Source organism: Perna viridis, chromosome 10, assembly GCF_037379345.1.
Source record: "Perna viridis isolate PV_CMFRI_1.1 ecotype Kerala chromosome 10, ASM3737934v1, whole genome shotgun sequence".
NCBI lineage: Eukaryota > Metazoa > Mollusca > Bivalvia > Mytilida > Mytilidae > Perna > Perna viridis.
Window position 1 is genome coordinate 7,171,754 of NC_142454.1, and position 17,499 is coordinate 7,189,252.

Below are 17,499 nucleotides of genomic sequence, written 5' to 3' on the forward strand. Positions count from 1 at the left end.
TGAGCGCTGCATCCGAGACTTACTTTAGATGTTCAGTCAGACCATATTAGGTATCAGTCAGGCCGGCAGGAATGGGTCAAGGAAGTGAAAGCAGACTTTGAATTGATTTAAAATTAAAATACGTAATTAAAAAACCAAGAAAATATTTAAAAAAAGAATTATTTTCAGTATCGATAAGAATAGTGTATAAGTGCAATGCTTGGTTGTAGGCTGTGCCTAACATATTAGTTTTGATAATCTATTGATTGAAGGAAGACAAATAACATAGGCTTTTTCTTTTGATATCTCAAAGGGTCAATGACCAAGAATCCCGATATTATATGGAATGATTTTTTAATCTTTTAATGGCAGCTGCATTAAATTAAATACTTTTGAACTTTGTCAAGTATGGTAAAGGGCAATAAGAAGTACCAATGAGATGAATACAGTCACTTGAAATTAAATTTTTTTATTTTAGAATGTCACCTAAACTGGGTAGGAAAGACCGTAGACAACTAAGATCAAAACGTGACCGACCAGGGTCACCTTCACCTAAAGACACAATACCAGTTGTTAGAAGTAGGTCATCATCAACATCCATTGTCTTGGAGAAGACAAAGGAACCAGTTAAGGAAGCACTATCCCCATCTGTGGCTGAATGTTTGCGATCTGTGTTTGCTGCTTTTCTCTGGCATGAAGGGATTGTTCATGATGCAATGGCATGTGCTTCATTCTTAAAGTTCCATCCAGATCTCCATAAAGAAATGTCCAAGTTTGCTAATAAGAAAAAGCAGGAACGGATCAGAGTCAGACATGCTACTGATTCAAGCAAGGAACTGAATAAGAAAAGAGAAAATATTAATATTAATGAGGCGAGAGTTAGATTTAATTTAGAACCTCAAATTTTGAGAAGTGATTCTGAAAAATCTGACAAGTCTGATAAATCTGACAAAAGTGAGAAATCTGAGTCACCTGTTCTTGCCAGGGAGCTGAAGTTTGCTACCAAGAAACCTGTAGAGAGACACAAATCGGAGGGCAGTGTCAGCCATTTTGAAAGGGAGGATATGAAAAGAGATGAAGAGAAAGGTTCATCCTCTTCAGCCCTGCCACCAACACTACAACATCTGGTTTACTTCTGGGAGGAACTTTCAAGTGGAGTTTTAAGGATTATTCTGAATGATCTAGTTTATGCTAGCCCTGCTGTGACCTTAAAAGCAAAGAAAGGTGAAAAGAAGGATAAGGAAAAAGAAAAAGAGAGGAAAAACAAGAAGAAAAAGGAACAGAAGCAAGTAATTAGGGGTAATGCTTTTGGTGAAGCCATGGTTGGAATATTCGGCAGAGGTGGGGCTGATGGTGGTGCATATAAGGGTGACACCTGGTGTGAGCTATGTGGTGCAACATTTCCTCATCCAGTAACATACCATATGCGTCAAGCTCACCCAGGTTGTGGCAGACATGCTGGTGGCAAAGGTTACAATAGCAGTGGTAACTTCTGTGGTGGATGGGCAGGCAACTGTGGTGAAGGTGGTTATGGTGGCAGTGGATGGTATCTAATCTGTGAGACTTGTAGAGATAAATATTTAAAAGACAAAAAACAACAACAGAAAGAAAAGGACAAGGCTAAAAAAATGAAGAAGAAAAATGCACAATCTAGAGCACAAGCAATATTGAGTCCACAGGAACCACATGTAGTACTGAAAGCTAATGCTATGTTTTTATTGGACTTAGCCAGTGCATCTGGCTTTACTTTGCCTGTCAATTCTCACAAGAAACACAGTCATCCTCACTCTACAGAATTATTGTTACCAAGTGTTTATGAAGAGTATGGGCAGGAGTTAAATCCCTTCCCTCAGGTTCCATTCACTTATCTAGTAAGACATGGAGCTCAGAATTCTGACTCTGCTTTTGCTGATGATTTCTACATTGATGCAGAGGAAAGAGTGTTTGTAAGATCTGGGTCGATGAGTATTGCCTCTAAGAATACATCATTCACCAGACCTCGACTGCCAACAGAACCACGCCATAGTCCTCTGGCTAGGTCAGGGTCATTAGGGCAGGACATGAGACCATCACTATCTCATATATCACCACCTAGTCCTAGGGTAGGTTGTTATTATTATTTAGATGGATGAATCATTGTTGCTTACATCTAATAATTAAACTAACAACAAAATTTCCTGCAAATCAGATCAAAACACAAAACCAAAAGTGAATGAACCCTTGACATAGTTTTAGTATAATTTGTCAAATAAGAATTTATTTCATGTAGAAATGGTTATGATGCTTTTGAAAGTTCTAACATTTGTATGTATACTCATAAGAATTAGGTTCCATTATTACAAATACTTTGGGCATGACCACTATGTCTTACTTAAAATAAACAAAAAGATGTGATTTAAAGCCGTGACAGTCTGAATCTTTTTTTGTACACATGCATTACTCCATTTTACACCCAGGATTTCAGTGTAGATAGTAACACTAACACAGCTGATAGTAAACAGACACCCAGGAGTGCTGGAACCAGTCCAGAATCAGAACTAGATCAGTTACCCAAGAAGACAGCTTTCCAGCGTAGTATATCTGAGTATGTCTCAGATAATGATGACAACAGTGAAAGAAATCTTGGGAAATATTCTGGGAGACGTAGAAACAACAGTGGTGGGGTTACAGGTAAGATTGGTCAAGTTTAACAACTACGATCCTTTCTTAAGACATTTGTTAGAGAACCACTGTTTACACAGAACTAATTTGTCTATTTTACTTCTTTATTGAGAAATTGCTATATTGGGCAGGCATATTATTTTCCATTTTAACAATAATTGTGAGAAGGTTTTTGAATTTTATTTTCCCCTAAAGAGACGTGTATATTCCTATTTTTAGCTTTGTGAAATATCCTGATCTCACCCATTTCAACATTTTTGACATTACAATAAACCGTGTCATGATGTTCAGTAATTCAGAGGAGTTTCATGATTAATTTTGAAAATGAGGAAAAGAACTAAACATTGGTAGAAAGTTCAAGACTAGAAATCTCAGACCCCTCAGGTAAGAAAAATGTTCTCTAACTTTTCAAGCCTTTTTGGAGAACTTAAAATCTTACCCTTTGTGTGTCTGAGATTTCTCTGTCTTGCATTCTCAGAAGTGCTAGATTTGTAATATTTTTCATTGTTGTTTTACAACATTGTAATACTTGTGAAAAGATTATCTTGTCAGCTTGTCAATCATTTTGCTGTTTTTTTCTCACCAGATGGTGGTATGTCTCTACTGAAGCATCCATCAGCTGCTATGTCCAAACTGATCATGTCTGTAGACAAGGGTATGTCTGAGAATGATGGAGACGGAACACTACAGAGACCAGTCATGTCATTTATTGTCCAAAGACATGACCTGGAAGGACTACAGCTGGCCATGAGACAGGCTTTAAGGAAGTCTTCTTGTAGAGTGTTTGCTTTACAGGTATGTAGAATTTGATTATTTGTGGTCACTAAAAATCAGGCTTGGCCCTCCATTGTGACTCGGATGTTGACTGTAATAACCTACGTATAATTCAGAATTTTACTGGTAATTGTTCATTTTGTGTTGAAATATTTACCAGCAATCACAATATACCTGTACCTTGTTCTATGGGCATTAAATTGGTTGTTAAAATTTGGCTTTTCATTATATTATTTGGAATTTCATTTGTCTTTGCATCTACATAACCCACTGACATATTTTTTAGGCTTTGAATTGGCTGTTAAGAAGTGTGACCCAGATGGTATGTTTACATGACCTGATGTGGTTCTTTGTTGCCTCTCTGACACCACCAAATGAAGAGGAGGAGGAAGAAGAGGAGGAAGCAGAAAAGGGGAAAGAGAAAAAGAAAAAAGATGTCAAGAAAGATCAAGAGGTATACATTAGATAAATACCTACATAGTTTTACGTTTAAACTTCATAGTGGTTTTAACAGCTTCAATCAATACAGTACTACAGTATTTTTGTTTCTGTTGAATTTTAAGAAGATATGTCTTTTCAACAGTAATGTGTAAGTAATCTTTTGTTGGTATAATTTTAGCAGGCATGAATTTAATCTGCTTCGAAATAAAACTTTTGCTTTTACAAATCCAGAATTTACTATTTCACTGTTTTTTTTTTATTGTAAATTCACTTTTAATTTTTCTAATTTCTGCTTCTTTGTTTCCCATAAAATTATTTTCTTTTGAAATGATATTTGTTTTGTACTTTGCTTTTATCATTTGGCAACAATCAATTTTAAACTGTATTTCCCAGGATGCACCAGTATGTGAGCACCCCCTGCAGGATGTGACTGTAGCTGGACAGGCAGTAGAACCATTAACCGAAGTCTTCCACACACTGCTGCAGACAACAGCAGATGTCATGATTCATTTACCATGGGGTTCAGCTATACAGGTTAAGTTTATGCAATTTTTTTTATTAATAACTTACAAAACAGATTTTAAACAAGAAAAACATAGATTTGACAGCAATACAAGTACATGTATACAACATAAAATGAGAAAAAAGTAAAAATAATGGTAAATGGAGTGTTGCAATAAATGAAATATTGTCAATGATTATTTCTTGGTTCTTAATGTGGATAGTACAAAAAATGTATAAAAGAAATTAAGGAAAATACTTTTAAGATATTACATGAACATGATTATGTGATTATGATATAAAAAAATGATTATTACTTGAACTAATGAGTTTCATATGTAATAAATTTCAACATAGTACTTTCATTGTTTATATTTAGGACCTTGTTTTAAAATAACAGATTACTAAACAGCACACTTGATTGTTTCAGCAAATGGCAGTGCATTGTTTCTGTCTGAACTTTAAACCATCAGACCACCAGTTTCTACACGAGAGCCATGTGTTTAGTAACATCAGTAGGATATTAAGTAAATCTGAGGAAGAGAATGATGACAATTCTGACTCAGGACAGGTATAGTAGTGGTAGTTAACTCTCTTGAAATATTTAACTCCCTTGACAAAGGAATAGATCAATATTTTTTTTATGTAGACAAGTTGCATTGATTTGTGGTTTACAGTTCCAAGAACATCAAGGATAATCAAACTTAGTTATATTAATTCAAAATGTTTTGAAAGTTACTACCCACAGCTGGTTTTACAGTAAATTTGAGTTAAAATAAATTTGCTTCCCCTAATATTTAACTTGTCATTTCAACATGTGACCTAATTTGGTTATCTCAAAACCAGCCCAAAAAATTTCTAGCCTGTTTCCTACTTCAAAAGTAAAAGAAATGTAATTCTGTGTGAAGTTAAAACATATTGTATAGTTATTGAAGCAACTTCCAGCATTTAATGTACTAGATTGGAAAAGTGAATTTTTGACATGGTAAAGTATTGGGGTAAAAATAATATTGTGTTGTTTACATCCAATGATTTCAATACATGTAGGTCCCTAGAGTGAAGGGTTCTTGTGAGGTGAGTTTTGAGTTTTAACTATACTGTTTATTAATTAATATAAAGTTTGCTTCTCAGAATATCCCCTGGCCTATCTATGCACTGTAAATTCACTTTAATATGTAAACCTTTGCTTTAATAGCCCTGTTAACACGTGGGGTATATGTTTGTGTCTGTCTGTCTGTATAATAAAACTATAGATTTTCTCATGACATCAGTGTTTAGTTAATAATGGGTGCAATTAGAGGAGTTTTTTTATGGGGAAACTTTTACTATGTTGTATATATTCAGTCAATCAAATGAAGATTGTAGAAAATGTTAAATGGGTCTATCAGAGTTGGAGTTACACATCAAACGTGATTTATACTAACTAAAATAATTACAAATGTAAAAGTTCACCATGCCACAAAGTTTAATATCTCAGCCACTTCTATCTAATGTATACAGTTTGCCCCTATTGTATCTTTCTATTATACCCAAGATTATTCATTTTATTGTGCATACAGTGATAATGTTCAGGGATAGAGATGGTCCATTAACTTTCTATGAGATGCAGATTGTCAATATGTGTAGAATGATGGAGAAGTTAAATCTCCATTTCAATTGTCCAGTTAACTATTTAAGACAGTTCATCAAATTGTCATTTAATCAAGGGAAGATAACTCTGTACCCTGAACATCATTATTGTATACATAGTAAATAGCCCATGCTTTCATCTCTGCATTAAAAATATTATTAAGACAATCCGTTCTTTTTTGATAATTTGTGTTTTGCAAATACCCAGGCCCAGTGCATTGAACTTGAGAAATGACCTAATCCTTAGAAAATACTGTACTGTTAGACTTTGATTAGATTCACCCTAAAATTAAATATTTTGTAGACTTTACATTTTCCTTACTTTTTTTTTACATTTTTCAAATTTTCAGACCCTTTCGTCTTCATTGGTTGTTAAAAGAATTTGGAAACAAAATAAAAATGGGTGTCATCACTGCAATACAAAAATGATTTATGAGAAGGAGAGCATTATATGTTAGTGTCTAACACAAGAAGGGAATACAAGTCGGTATTTTGCACCTGTAAGGTTGTAATATCACATATTAATGATCAAAACACAACTTATATAGTTTGTTTGTGTCTAATAACAATTGAATTTGAACAGGAAGTCAGAGGTCATTTACAAATATAATTGCAACACTAATTTATAGTGATGATGAGTTAAGTTTTTCCTTCTATTTGTATTGTATAACATCTGTTGCTTAATTTAAATCACTTATAATTTACTAGTAATTTTTATATCTCATTTTTTTGCATAATATTGGTATTGAATGTCAATGTGAAAAGACTAGTAATCTCACATATATAATGACCAGTGTTTGAATTGAAGTTATATGAAGTTCGAAAATGGTTTGCTTACAGACAATTTTACCACAAGATATACACCAAATTTTTTTTTGAGGACAGATTGAGTATAGTTAAGACAAGATAATATTAAACAGGGATGGTATACATTCATATAGGAACCAATAAAAAGTAACTGATATCATCATTGATCTAAAAAATTGTAGTTTATTTTTGTCATGCTGTACAGTACTGTCCATACAGCTCCCACAATAATATCTGGCACCTCTCTCACCACTAATTTTTTTCCATTATAGGCTTCCTACACCATATGTAACCTGAAGGATCTTACACCATCGGCTGATATTAAAGCTTCTAGTCGACAAGCCATGATTTCTAGTCTATCTGGTAATTATAAAATTGTGCTGCTTGTACTTTTGTATGAAAAACATGATAATGTCATGATGTATTGTATGTAGTTCCATTAACATCAACACAGTTTCTTCTGTTTGTCAGAATCATCAGGGATTTATCTTTTGAAAAAGAACAAAGTTCAGCATAATTTTATTGAAAGACTTAAATTTAAAATGCCAGCAGGGCAGCTGTATGTTAAGTCATTAAAAACAATTGTGGGTAAAGTTGTATTCATTAGGATAATATATCTGAATACATACTGTTTATCCTTCAAGAGATGTTTTAAATTCATTTTTGAAAACATGGCCAAAACTAGAATGAACTGCTACAATTCTGGTTCAAAAAAACTGGAGTATACTGCTTCAACTCTGGTTTCCAATGGTAATGCTTTTCTTAAAAATAGTCTTAATAAGAGTATTGCTAAATCACTGAATGTAAATTTAGTAATCAATTGAATGAATTGTTATCTTTTTGTAGATAATTCAACAGAGACATTTTGGGAGAGTGGTGATGAAGATAGAAATAAAACCAAGACAGTTACCATTACATGTTTTATGAAAGCTTTCCCTAAAGTTATCTATGTACATGTCGACAATACCAGAGATTTAGCCGTAAGTTATAACAGTAGGGACTTATAACCTTATGATTTTGTAGGCTATACTAAATTGATTTTTTTGCTTGCTGGTGTGAGTGTACTTTGCCCATAGCATATTTAAAGTTATGAATTTTACTATACCAAATTTTTTTCAGCTTTTATGAAATTGAACTTTTGGCTGACTTATGTGATTGTTGTTTTCTGTTGCGTATTTGATGTTTGTTTAAGATGTTTACAATTAGTGCTGCTTTTATAGGTTGATAAAACATCTACGAGAAATTTGAATTGTCATGTACAACAAATTTTCCTGAAATTAACATGTATGAGCAAATTGTAATTATTTTCCTTTATTTCCTGCAAAGAAAAGGAGTAATGATTTGATGATAATTATATGTTATATATGTAATTTTAGAACAAAGTATCATCCATTGTATTCAATGCTGGACCCAGTGCTGAAGATGTTTCCAAGATGGAACAGGTTAGAGTATTATGAATTTTTAAGTTTTCATAGTAGTTAAGTATTGATTGCAATTCATGTTATGTTTCCTGAGTACAAATTGTATGCAGTATCAATGCTTTCATTAACAGCTGGTACCTGGTACTTTTACCCGGCTACAGTAGCGTCTGGTACTGGCAGAATAAAATAAACGCCCCAAAAATCATTAGGAAAAATCTAGAAAATAGATCTCTAAAATCGTTCCGTCTGTAGGCTATGTCTCCAAAACTACTACTAAGGGGGTTGTTAACGTTCTTGACTACCCTGTCAGGTCATGCACGGTGTCTCCAAAATCGCGATCTCTAGTATATGGGTGTCTTCGATGAGGTCCGCACCGGAATCTAATCGGTAAAACACAATCACTGATTATTTTGTGCTGAACACAAAGCTAAACACATGTGAAGATTCTATGAACACGTGTCAAAATAATGCTGTTCGTATTTGGAATTGCCCAATACCCAATATTTGTGCAGACGAGTGCAGGAATTTTTAGTGTTGACAACGAGCTCCAGTCAACATGTGAAACAAACTTTTACAGAATATGATTTAAGGGATGACCATTCGATTCGGCGGGGAGGGGGAGTTTTGGTAAGAATCTTCTGGGAACCTCAAGTTTGAAAAGAACATGTCTGGCCTTTGCTCCCATGAATATGAAAAAAATATTGGATCTGAGATTCAACACTGCTATAAGGCTGCAAACCACTAATTCAGATTCCCATTACTCTCTATGTTAATTTGCTCATTTTCAGGAGATCCTCAGTACCCCAGTAGTTTACCTGAAGTTTAAACTAACCAAAACCATATATCACCTGAAACAAACATGTACTGCTATGTCACTCAAAGTTTCACAGCCCCGTGCAGGTCTGGGTGTTAAAAGAATAGGCCTGCAGCAGTGCTAAGCTTGTTGTATAAGGCGACTAAATAGTGCTCAGAAACCTAGCCGGGGGCTAGGCGCTCTGCCCACAGAGCAACTGGGATGTGTGCCCCAGGTGGTGGAATGGGGTACCCCTGGCGTGTTGCATGCTGGGGTTGTCAGGTTATAATACGGAAAACCTGATTGCAAACCATAGTGGTGCACCATGTAGGGAAAGATGCCACGTTCCTCGCACGTTAAAGAACCCTGCTGTGGTATTCGATAGGAGTAGGAACCTTTGCGCTCCGCCACAGGAGGCTAAATTGCCGACCTTACCCACCCCCACCCCCCCCCTTCCAGTGGCAATCAAAATTTGTTGACCCTATTATCCTTGTGACCCATCCTTTTTTTTTTCATTTCTTGTTCATTTTATCATCCATTTCATGTTCATCGTCTGAATATAGCTGAAATATTGCTGCTCGGACGTTAAACCCCAACAAACAAACAAAATTTCACAAGGGGTTTACTACCTTGCAGTGAAACACTGACACATGGAACTCATCTACACTTAAAATAGCCTGGGGAATCCTAAAAATTCATTATTTAGACCATCTTTATTTATAGTTCCACCCAGTTAGTTTATTTAAGTTTGAGGCAGCATACTTTGGGCTCAAAATTATCAGAATAAAATTCCTTTTGAAAATAAATGCATTGAAATGTTAAAAAAATTCAGTCTGTCTAAAAGTCAACCAGACTAAAACTGCCAGCCTTGTTCTTTTTTTTTTTCAGAAGCAACAAATTTCTTATCAGACTATGAATTTTATATCAACATTTCACAATAAGACGCATGCAATTGCACTACATGTCAAGTAGTAATTAGGCAATAAACAACAACAAAGTTTTACTATGAAAATTATTTAATCAGCCCTAGGAACCACCACATGTTATGGAATTTCATTTAATAAATGTTTAGTTTGCATGTGTTAGTGTTCAAATTTTGTGACAAGTAAATAAATGCCTAAGAACAAAACATGACATTTATAAAAATTTCATATAAAATGGCATAGTATTAAACAGTCAACAAAGTTTATCAGCATTAGTCTAGAAATGGATCAGGTGGGGATCATGGGGAGCTCCTGGATTTCAGGGCTTTGAGACTAAATCAGTTATGATTCATCATATATCTTGATTTTAAATTCATATATTTTAAACAAAACTGAAGCAAATATTGCCGACTTAATCCCATATTTTCAAGTCAAAATTTAAATCTCAAAAAGGCTAACATCCAGGAGCTTAAGTGGCCCTAGGACCCCTTGCTGAATTTATTTGGTACCTCCTACTTTCTGTAAAGTACCTCCTGCCTGAAAATTTAATGAAACCCCTGTTGTATTAATTATTTTATGTTGTCATTTTATACCTCAGGTTTCACCCACACGAAAGTGAATTTAGACACATTCTGTATGTATACTCTAGGTTGACGTAGATTCCAGATTTACTGGTTGGCTCAGTTGCCATATTCCAGAACCTAAATGTCGCTGTGTGCATCTAGAATTGAAAGGTCCAGATCATAACCTCCGAGTCAGACAGGTCAAGGTACTTGGTGAGATGGATGGAGAGAATATTTACCTTCCTGTAAAGAAGAGTACAGTGGACTTACAACAGGAGAACTGTGAGACAGAAACACTGAGGGTGTTCCGAATGTTAACATCACAGGTAAGTCTGGAGTAGGTCAGAATGTCAATGGGGTTATAAACATATTTCCACTGCATAACTGTAGTTTTAATGGTCTTAAGAAAGCAAGAACTTGAGACAGAATAGAAGAAGACTAGTTTACCACTCTTTCCAATGATCTTAACTAGCAAGTTCATCTAATAGGTAATCATTGTTTGATGCTTTGATTTGGTCCGGGGAAGGTTGTCATGGTTTGATGCTTTGATTCAGTCTGGGGAAGGTTGTCATGGTCTGATGCTTTGATTCGGTCTGAGGAAGGTTGTCATGGTCTGATGCTTTGATTCGGTCCGAGGAAGGTCGTCATGGTTTGATGCTTTGATTCGGTCCGAGGAAGGTTGGTTTGGTGTTTTGATTTGGTCCGGGGAAGGATGTCATGGTTTGATGATTTGATTCGGTCCGGGGAAGGTTGTCATGGTCTGATGCTTTGATTCGGTCTGAGGAAGGTTGTCATGGTCTGATGCTTTGATTCGGTCTGGGGAAGGTTGTCATGGTCTGATGCTTTGATTCGGTCCGGGGAAGGTTGTCATGGTCTGATGCTTTGATTTAGTCTGAGGAAAGCAACAACCAGGATTCAGTAAATAGGTTCTAGTGTTCAATCAAAATGGCCCATGCATATCCTTTGGAAAAATAGAAAAAACGTGAACTTCTGTATTTATGGTGTAGGTTTCCTTGAATGTCGCACAGATGTATTAAATAAGCTATGTTTGTCTCAATGGACTGCAACAAATCTCAAGATTCGCATCCAAATTTACAGCCCATAAGTTGTGTGATGATATTTTTCAACAGTGGAGAATGATGGGTGAAAACTTTAGTGTGAATATTTTCTAACTATTTATAAACCCTATAGTACCTTTAGATTGTATGTACATTCAGACATCTTTAGACTGGTGTTTGTCAATTTACCACTTTTTATCTGTATTTAAAATTTATAAATCACCATATTTCACGTCATATTAAATAAGCTCACATCAATTCAAAGTAAATGTAATATAAATTGATAGTTTCATACAATTATTTCTAGGTGTTCTGTATGTTAATTGTTGATAAGTTTCATACAATGATTTCTAGGTGTTCAGTAAGCTGATAAGTTTCATACAATGATTTCGATAAGTTTCATACAATTATTTCTAGGTGTTCGGTAAGCTGATAAGTTTCATACAATTATTTCTAGGTGTTTGGTAAGCTGATTGTTGATAAGGAAGACAACAAGGAGGAGAAGAAGAAATCCTTAGAACCTGGAGACAGTCTTGATGGAGACCATGATCTGAAAGAACATATGGTGGGGATACTGTTCAGTAGGAGTAAACTTTCACACCTACAGAAACAGGTATATTATGTTAAAATGTATTTGAATGAGTTCAATGTTCTTGATTCCTTGTTGATAAGTATCAAAACAATTTCTGGACTTGTGGCATATTGAAGAAGAATGATACTTCTTTCAATGTAAATCTAGGTACACTTATGAGTGATTTAAACTTAAAATTGGCTGCTTGGAATGATGCTGCCAGGATATTATGGCAATGTGTCTCACTTTAACAATCACTTAACACCTTTGAGATTTTTCGACTCAGTGTCAACCTTAATTATCAAAATTTTACATGCTTTAGGTTAGATTGTAATTTGTTTCAATTGCCATTGTCTTGTTAAAAATGTATTCAATGAAACTAGTTTCCATTGGAAATATCTTGTCATATAAATGATTGTCATAACCCAATTTCAGTATAAATGTTTTCTCACAATAACTGAATATAAAATATGGATATAGATATGTAGTTACAGCTATTTAAATTACTCACTAGCCTTGTTAGATTTGTATTGAAATTGGAACTGGTCTATTTCAACTAGCTGTAATAGTTTTAGACCCAAGAAAATATAGCAGTTAACTCACCAGTCATTTTTATTACAGGTTTGTTCTCATATTGTACAAGGAATCAGAAAGGAGACTTCCAAGATGAGAGAAGAATGGGAGAGTCAGCTGACCAATAATACTCCCCCTGTTTCAGATAACAGGTAAACTTAACATGGAGGCAAAAATTTCCAAGTTGTGCGAGAGTAAATTAATGTTTGCTTTTATCATGCCTTTTTTTGTAGGGTGATATGATATTTTATTTTATTAGCAACTTAAGGATAATTCTGTGACTTCAGTACTGGTTAAGATTCTGTCCCAAATGTAATTCCATATTATATTAATTTCATGAGTTTGTTTTTTAATATATGTACTAGTATATCAAAATACTTTATTTGTAGTCAAATCAATTAATGTTTTTTGTTCAAGAAATGTGTAACTATTGATGGTGTCTCTCTCCCCCCACACAATGCCTAAATGTTCATATAATTGATAGGAGAAAAAAATTAGAGAAAAAATGAACAAATATAAATACAAAGCTATCAAACAGTATGATTATTTATAGTGACCAGGATGCCTACTGTTTTGAGTTACTGTCTATGGTACTAGCTCTTAGTGGATCTGGTGTTGGAAGAACATATCTAGCCCAGCAGTACCCACTCCTACAAGATCTGTTCAGTCTGCTACATACTGGTACACCTAGGATTCAGAGACAGGTTAGTGATACAATACACTCCCCCATCAGCGTACACCTATGATACAGAGACAGGTTAGTGATACACTACACTCCCCCCATCAGTGTACATCTAGGATACAGAGACAGGTTAGTGATACACCACATCAGTTTACATCCCAGATTTGTTTTTTTACTCCATCCAATAAGTGTGTGATATACATGTATTGGAATCACCTTTTCATTCTGTCTCTCCATCAATCTTAATTCAATCTCAATGACCTCAGCTGCTAATTGGTGAGTGGATTTCATATATAGTATGTAGCTTTATATTGTTGGGGTTTATATTGCGATGAATTTGGTCTCCTGTCCAATTTCAACTTCATGTTTAACAGAACTTAGAAATTTCCAGCATGTATAAATGATAGTGAGAATTTCTGTGGCAAAAATCTTAACTCTTTTTTATTGTATTGATGTAAAGTCCAAACCCAGACAATCTCTGATAAGATTTATTCAGTTTGTTACATACTGGAACGCCAAGAATACAGAGTCTGTGATGCAAATAATTCCCACTGATTTTATTTGATCCTCCCATTAGTTTGATCAGTTTTTCTAAAGAAGAAGAATGTGGTTCAGTAATCAATAATAGTTGAATGTTTGTCATTTACATATGACATCAGTCCAGAGAAGAGTGTAACCAGAGGCTGAACCTCCTACAATAGTTGCAACTCTTTCTGTTTACAGGTGATATCAGTACTGAGAAGAGTATTACCAGAGGCTAAGCCCCAGACATTAGCCAGTATCTTGTCAGTACCCAACCTACCTCCATCTGAATACAGTATTGTCAGTCTGGCTAGTAGAGAGGATGATACAGAGGATTATGATGTCAACAAACCTGGAATACTGGATGTGTTACTGGCTTGCATCAGTAAGGCATTGACTGTTCAAACCAAGGTCAAGGCCAGTGGGCCACAGAAAGGGGTCACTAGTTTGACCTTAGCAGAATGTCAACTGGATAGCTCATCAGCAAGGTAAGTTCATGTTGATTAATCTTTAAGCTTCATTCATTTTTTGTGACTGATACATGTAGTTTGATGACCAAAATTGCATGATTTTGCTAGTTTAGTAAGTTTGTAGATGGCAAGACAGTTTCTGCATTTGAAATGCATTTATTATTTTAAGGATTTGGATTTTCATAAAAAATAAGTTGTCTTTTACTGATATATCATATGATTATCTGATATTTATGCAAATATAATACTCTTATCACCTGTTTGAACTTTGAGTACTGTAAAGGCTGTTTTTTTTTGGTAGTTCTACTGGTTCACGATGGTGGATGAGAGGAAAAATGGACTCAGCAATGGCCAACAAAATTATTTCACTCATACAAGATATGGCTTCTGTAAGTATAAAAGACATATATAAATAGATTAACAGTCATCAGATGAGGAAATGCTTTGTTAGACTATTATTTAATAAGAATTTTCTAATTTTTGTTCAGGTGAAAACCCAAGAACATTTACTGGGAGATGCTTTATATGTGATCATCCTAGAACCATAAAAGTCCATTGTTAGTATATTTATTGAACTTTATGTGTTTTTTTCTGTTCTAGTCACTGCATATTTTAAATTACAGGGTTGTCTATCAGAAACTTGGGCCACAGTTACCAAGGCTGCTGTAGCGGAAGCCATCTTGGCCCTTACTAAGTTAGACGAGAACATCAGAAATCCTCAAGTTTGTGCTAAAACACCTACAGTAAGTGATGAATTATAGAAGATTATACATGTACCATGAGAGCTTTTGTAGTGATGACATTCATTTCTTAGAATAAAATGTTGACATTTTAACTGAATTTCAACAGTTGCATTAAAGATTTCTCCAGATATTATTTAATATGAAGCTTTAAAGTGTCTTCAGACTTAAAATTGCATGGACACATACAATATTTACACTAACACTAGAATCTAACCATGTATACTTGGATTTGAAAATATTAAAAGTTGTATTATGAAACTTTTTGTTCAGTTGTAACAGGATTTTTCTCAAAACTGAAAAAAAAAAAACTAAAATCACATTTTAGCAGCAGCAGAGAACCCAGGCTTTTTGTTGATTAAAGCTATAAAGTATGGAGGGTATTCAGATCGTGAAGTTAGTAGTAATAGTAGTCACTTGTTGTTTTTTAGTTATGGTTAGCTTTGTCATCATTATGTGTATTGGACAAAGACCATGTGGATCGTTTGACCTCAGGTCAGTGGGTCAGTAGTCCTAACGGTCAACATGGACAACCAAGGGTAAGTCATTTTTACAATGAGTCTGTCCATCTGTTACACTTTTCTGTAACAGATATCTTCTATTGGAGGTAAAACTTAGATACGTGTATTTGATATATTGCTTTTACACGATGACTTGTGCCTTGTCTCCCCTTTCCCAGTTCTTTGTTTATCTACTTCTTGTTTACTGGACATCTTAAATTGACAAAAATGGTTGAGTGAGGATATTATTAGCAAGACACAGTTTTGTTTTTCTTGTGTTAAATTTTGTATGTCTTAATCTTCACTATCATTGAAGTATATTTTTAATCAATATTACATTCAGCTGCAAGTGTTCAGAGTATGTATATTGACCTCATTTTGCAAGTACAATGTTACAGATGCTTGGATATAAGGAGGTAGACCTAGGGTAAGGGACACAACTCATGAAATCAGTGATATGTTTGTATCAAATTTAATTTCACTAAAAGGTTGAAGCAGAATAAAATGAATTCAAGTTAATTAGATGCTTACATAAGATTGATGTTAAATGCTGAATACAAACGTTTCAACGATTTTTAAGAGTTGAGGTCTACCTCCTTTAGATATAAATAATGCCAGTTGTAAAGAGCATCCTCATCACTATGGCGGTACAAAGGTTAATGGAAATGCCCCTAACCCTTATTGGTTTTCATGAAAAAGACAAAACAATGAGATTTACTTTGAATGCTTAATTTAATGTAATTGATTTTCTAGCCAACATGTGACAACCATGATGATGGAGAAACCCAGGCCATTATACTGTGTTCTGAGTGTGGAAATTTGTGTGCCGACTGTGACAAATATCTACATCTTCCTAAGAAAAACAGAAACCATCAAAGACAGGTGAGAAATGAATATTCAGCAATGTTTGCCTGACTTTTTAGTATCCGTTTCTTGTATCAGTATATTGACATTGGTATTTAGTGGTTTTTTTTGTCTGTAATCATGCAAATACATTTGTGCATGTTATTTTCTACTTTTAACTCAGCAAACTTTTGCAAGAAAATAATTGAGTGCACAATTATTTAACTGAATGATTTTGAAATGCATAAAAGTGCATATTATTACAGACTGCTCATTATTTGTGGGTATGTTAGGTTAATGTTATTGAATGCTTCCATTGGCAGGTGATTGAATTTAAGGGATTTTACTTAAGTCCTAATGGATTAGGGTTATCATTTTTGCAAATCTTTTTTATAGTATTCATAGTCAACCTTGATATATCTCTGTTATTTACAGGTGTTTAAAGAAGAAGAGGAAGCCATCAGAGTAGATTTACATGAAGGATGTGGTAGGACTAAATTGTTCTGGTTAATGGCACTCGCTGACTCAAGAACTCTGAAAGCTATGGTTGAGTTTAGAGAAGGTATGTTTTCATTTATCTTATATACATTATTATCATTCTATTTTTGTAACTAAGTCCTTTCTCTTTGCTTTAAGAATTGATTTTGTACCTATTTTGGAGAACTAAAAATGCTTTGGTTTTGACTGCATATTGAAGAGTTATTGAGTAATTGGGATGTCATGGTTTGAAGTTTGTAATTCTGTTTGGAACATTGAACATGTCAGTCAAATATTTCAGGTAAACAATCAACAGCCAAAGCAGGACCAGGTGTATGTAGATTCTGTGGGGCCTCAGGCAATACAGGGTTACTGGCCATCGGTAATGTGTGTGCTGATCCAGATTGTCAGGTATGGTATCAAGAATACTGTAGAGTGAGAAATTTTCATGGTTAGCTATTTTTATCATATTTTAACGGTCTGTCTTCAGCAAATATTTACTCTGGGCATGAGTACTTAGTTACTACTTATCATCTACCAAAATTAAAAATGGTAACAAACATTTAACACC

General features: G+C 34.6%; 1 protein-coding gene across 6 annotated transcripts in view; it reads left to right on the forward strand.

The window, feature by feature from the left end:
• Window positions 1–17,499, forward strand: part of LOC148604327 (E3 ubiquitin-protein ligase MYCBP2-like) — a 77,596-nt gene that overhangs the window by 53,990 nt on the left and 6,107 nt on the right. For 2 of the 6 annotated variants that reach the window (XM_088550340.1, XM_088550342.1), the window contains 21 exons: window positions 458–2,081; window positions 2,436–2,649; window positions 3,227–3,435; window positions 3,701–3,868; window positions 4,249–4,389; window positions 4,787–4,927; window positions 5,404–5,430; window positions 7,065–7,155; window positions 7,639–7,772; window positions 8,169–8,234; window positions 10,579–10,818; window positions 12,008–12,163; window positions 12,743–12,846; window positions 13,248–13,398; window positions 14,100–14,386; window positions 14,670–14,757; window positions 14,992–15,111; window positions 15,540–15,647; window positions 16,362–16,490; window positions 16,887–17,013; window positions 17,230–17,339. In XM_088550340.1, the coding sequence (XP_088406466.1) occupies window positions 458–2,081; window positions 2,436–2,649; window positions 3,227–3,435; window positions 3,701–3,868; window positions 4,249–4,389; window positions 4,787–4,927; window positions 5,404–5,430; window positions 7,065–7,155; window positions 7,639–7,772; window positions 8,169–8,234; window positions 10,579–10,818; window positions 12,008–12,163; window positions 12,743–12,846; window positions 13,248–13,398; window positions 14,100–14,386; window positions 14,670–14,757; window positions 14,992–15,111; window positions 15,540–15,647; window positions 16,362–16,490; window positions 16,887–17,013; window positions 17,230–17,339 (4,435 nt within the window). Of the gene's footprint in view, window positions 1–457; window positions 2,082–2,435; window positions 2,650–3,226; window positions 3,436–3,700; window positions 3,869–4,248; window positions 4,390–4,786; window positions 4,928–5,403; window positions 5,431–6,335; window positions 6,486–7,064; window positions 7,156–7,638; window positions 7,773–8,168; window positions 8,235–10,578; window positions 10,819–12,007; window positions 12,164–12,742; window positions 12,847–13,247; window positions 13,399–14,099; window positions 14,387–14,669; window positions 14,758–14,991; window positions 15,112–15,539; window positions 15,648–16,361; window positions 16,491–16,886; window positions 17,014–17,229; window positions 17,340–17,499 lie in introns of those variants that run through there. The other 4 variants (XM_088550341.1, XM_088550344.1, XR_015916135.1 and 1 more) reach the window with 3 other exon arrangements.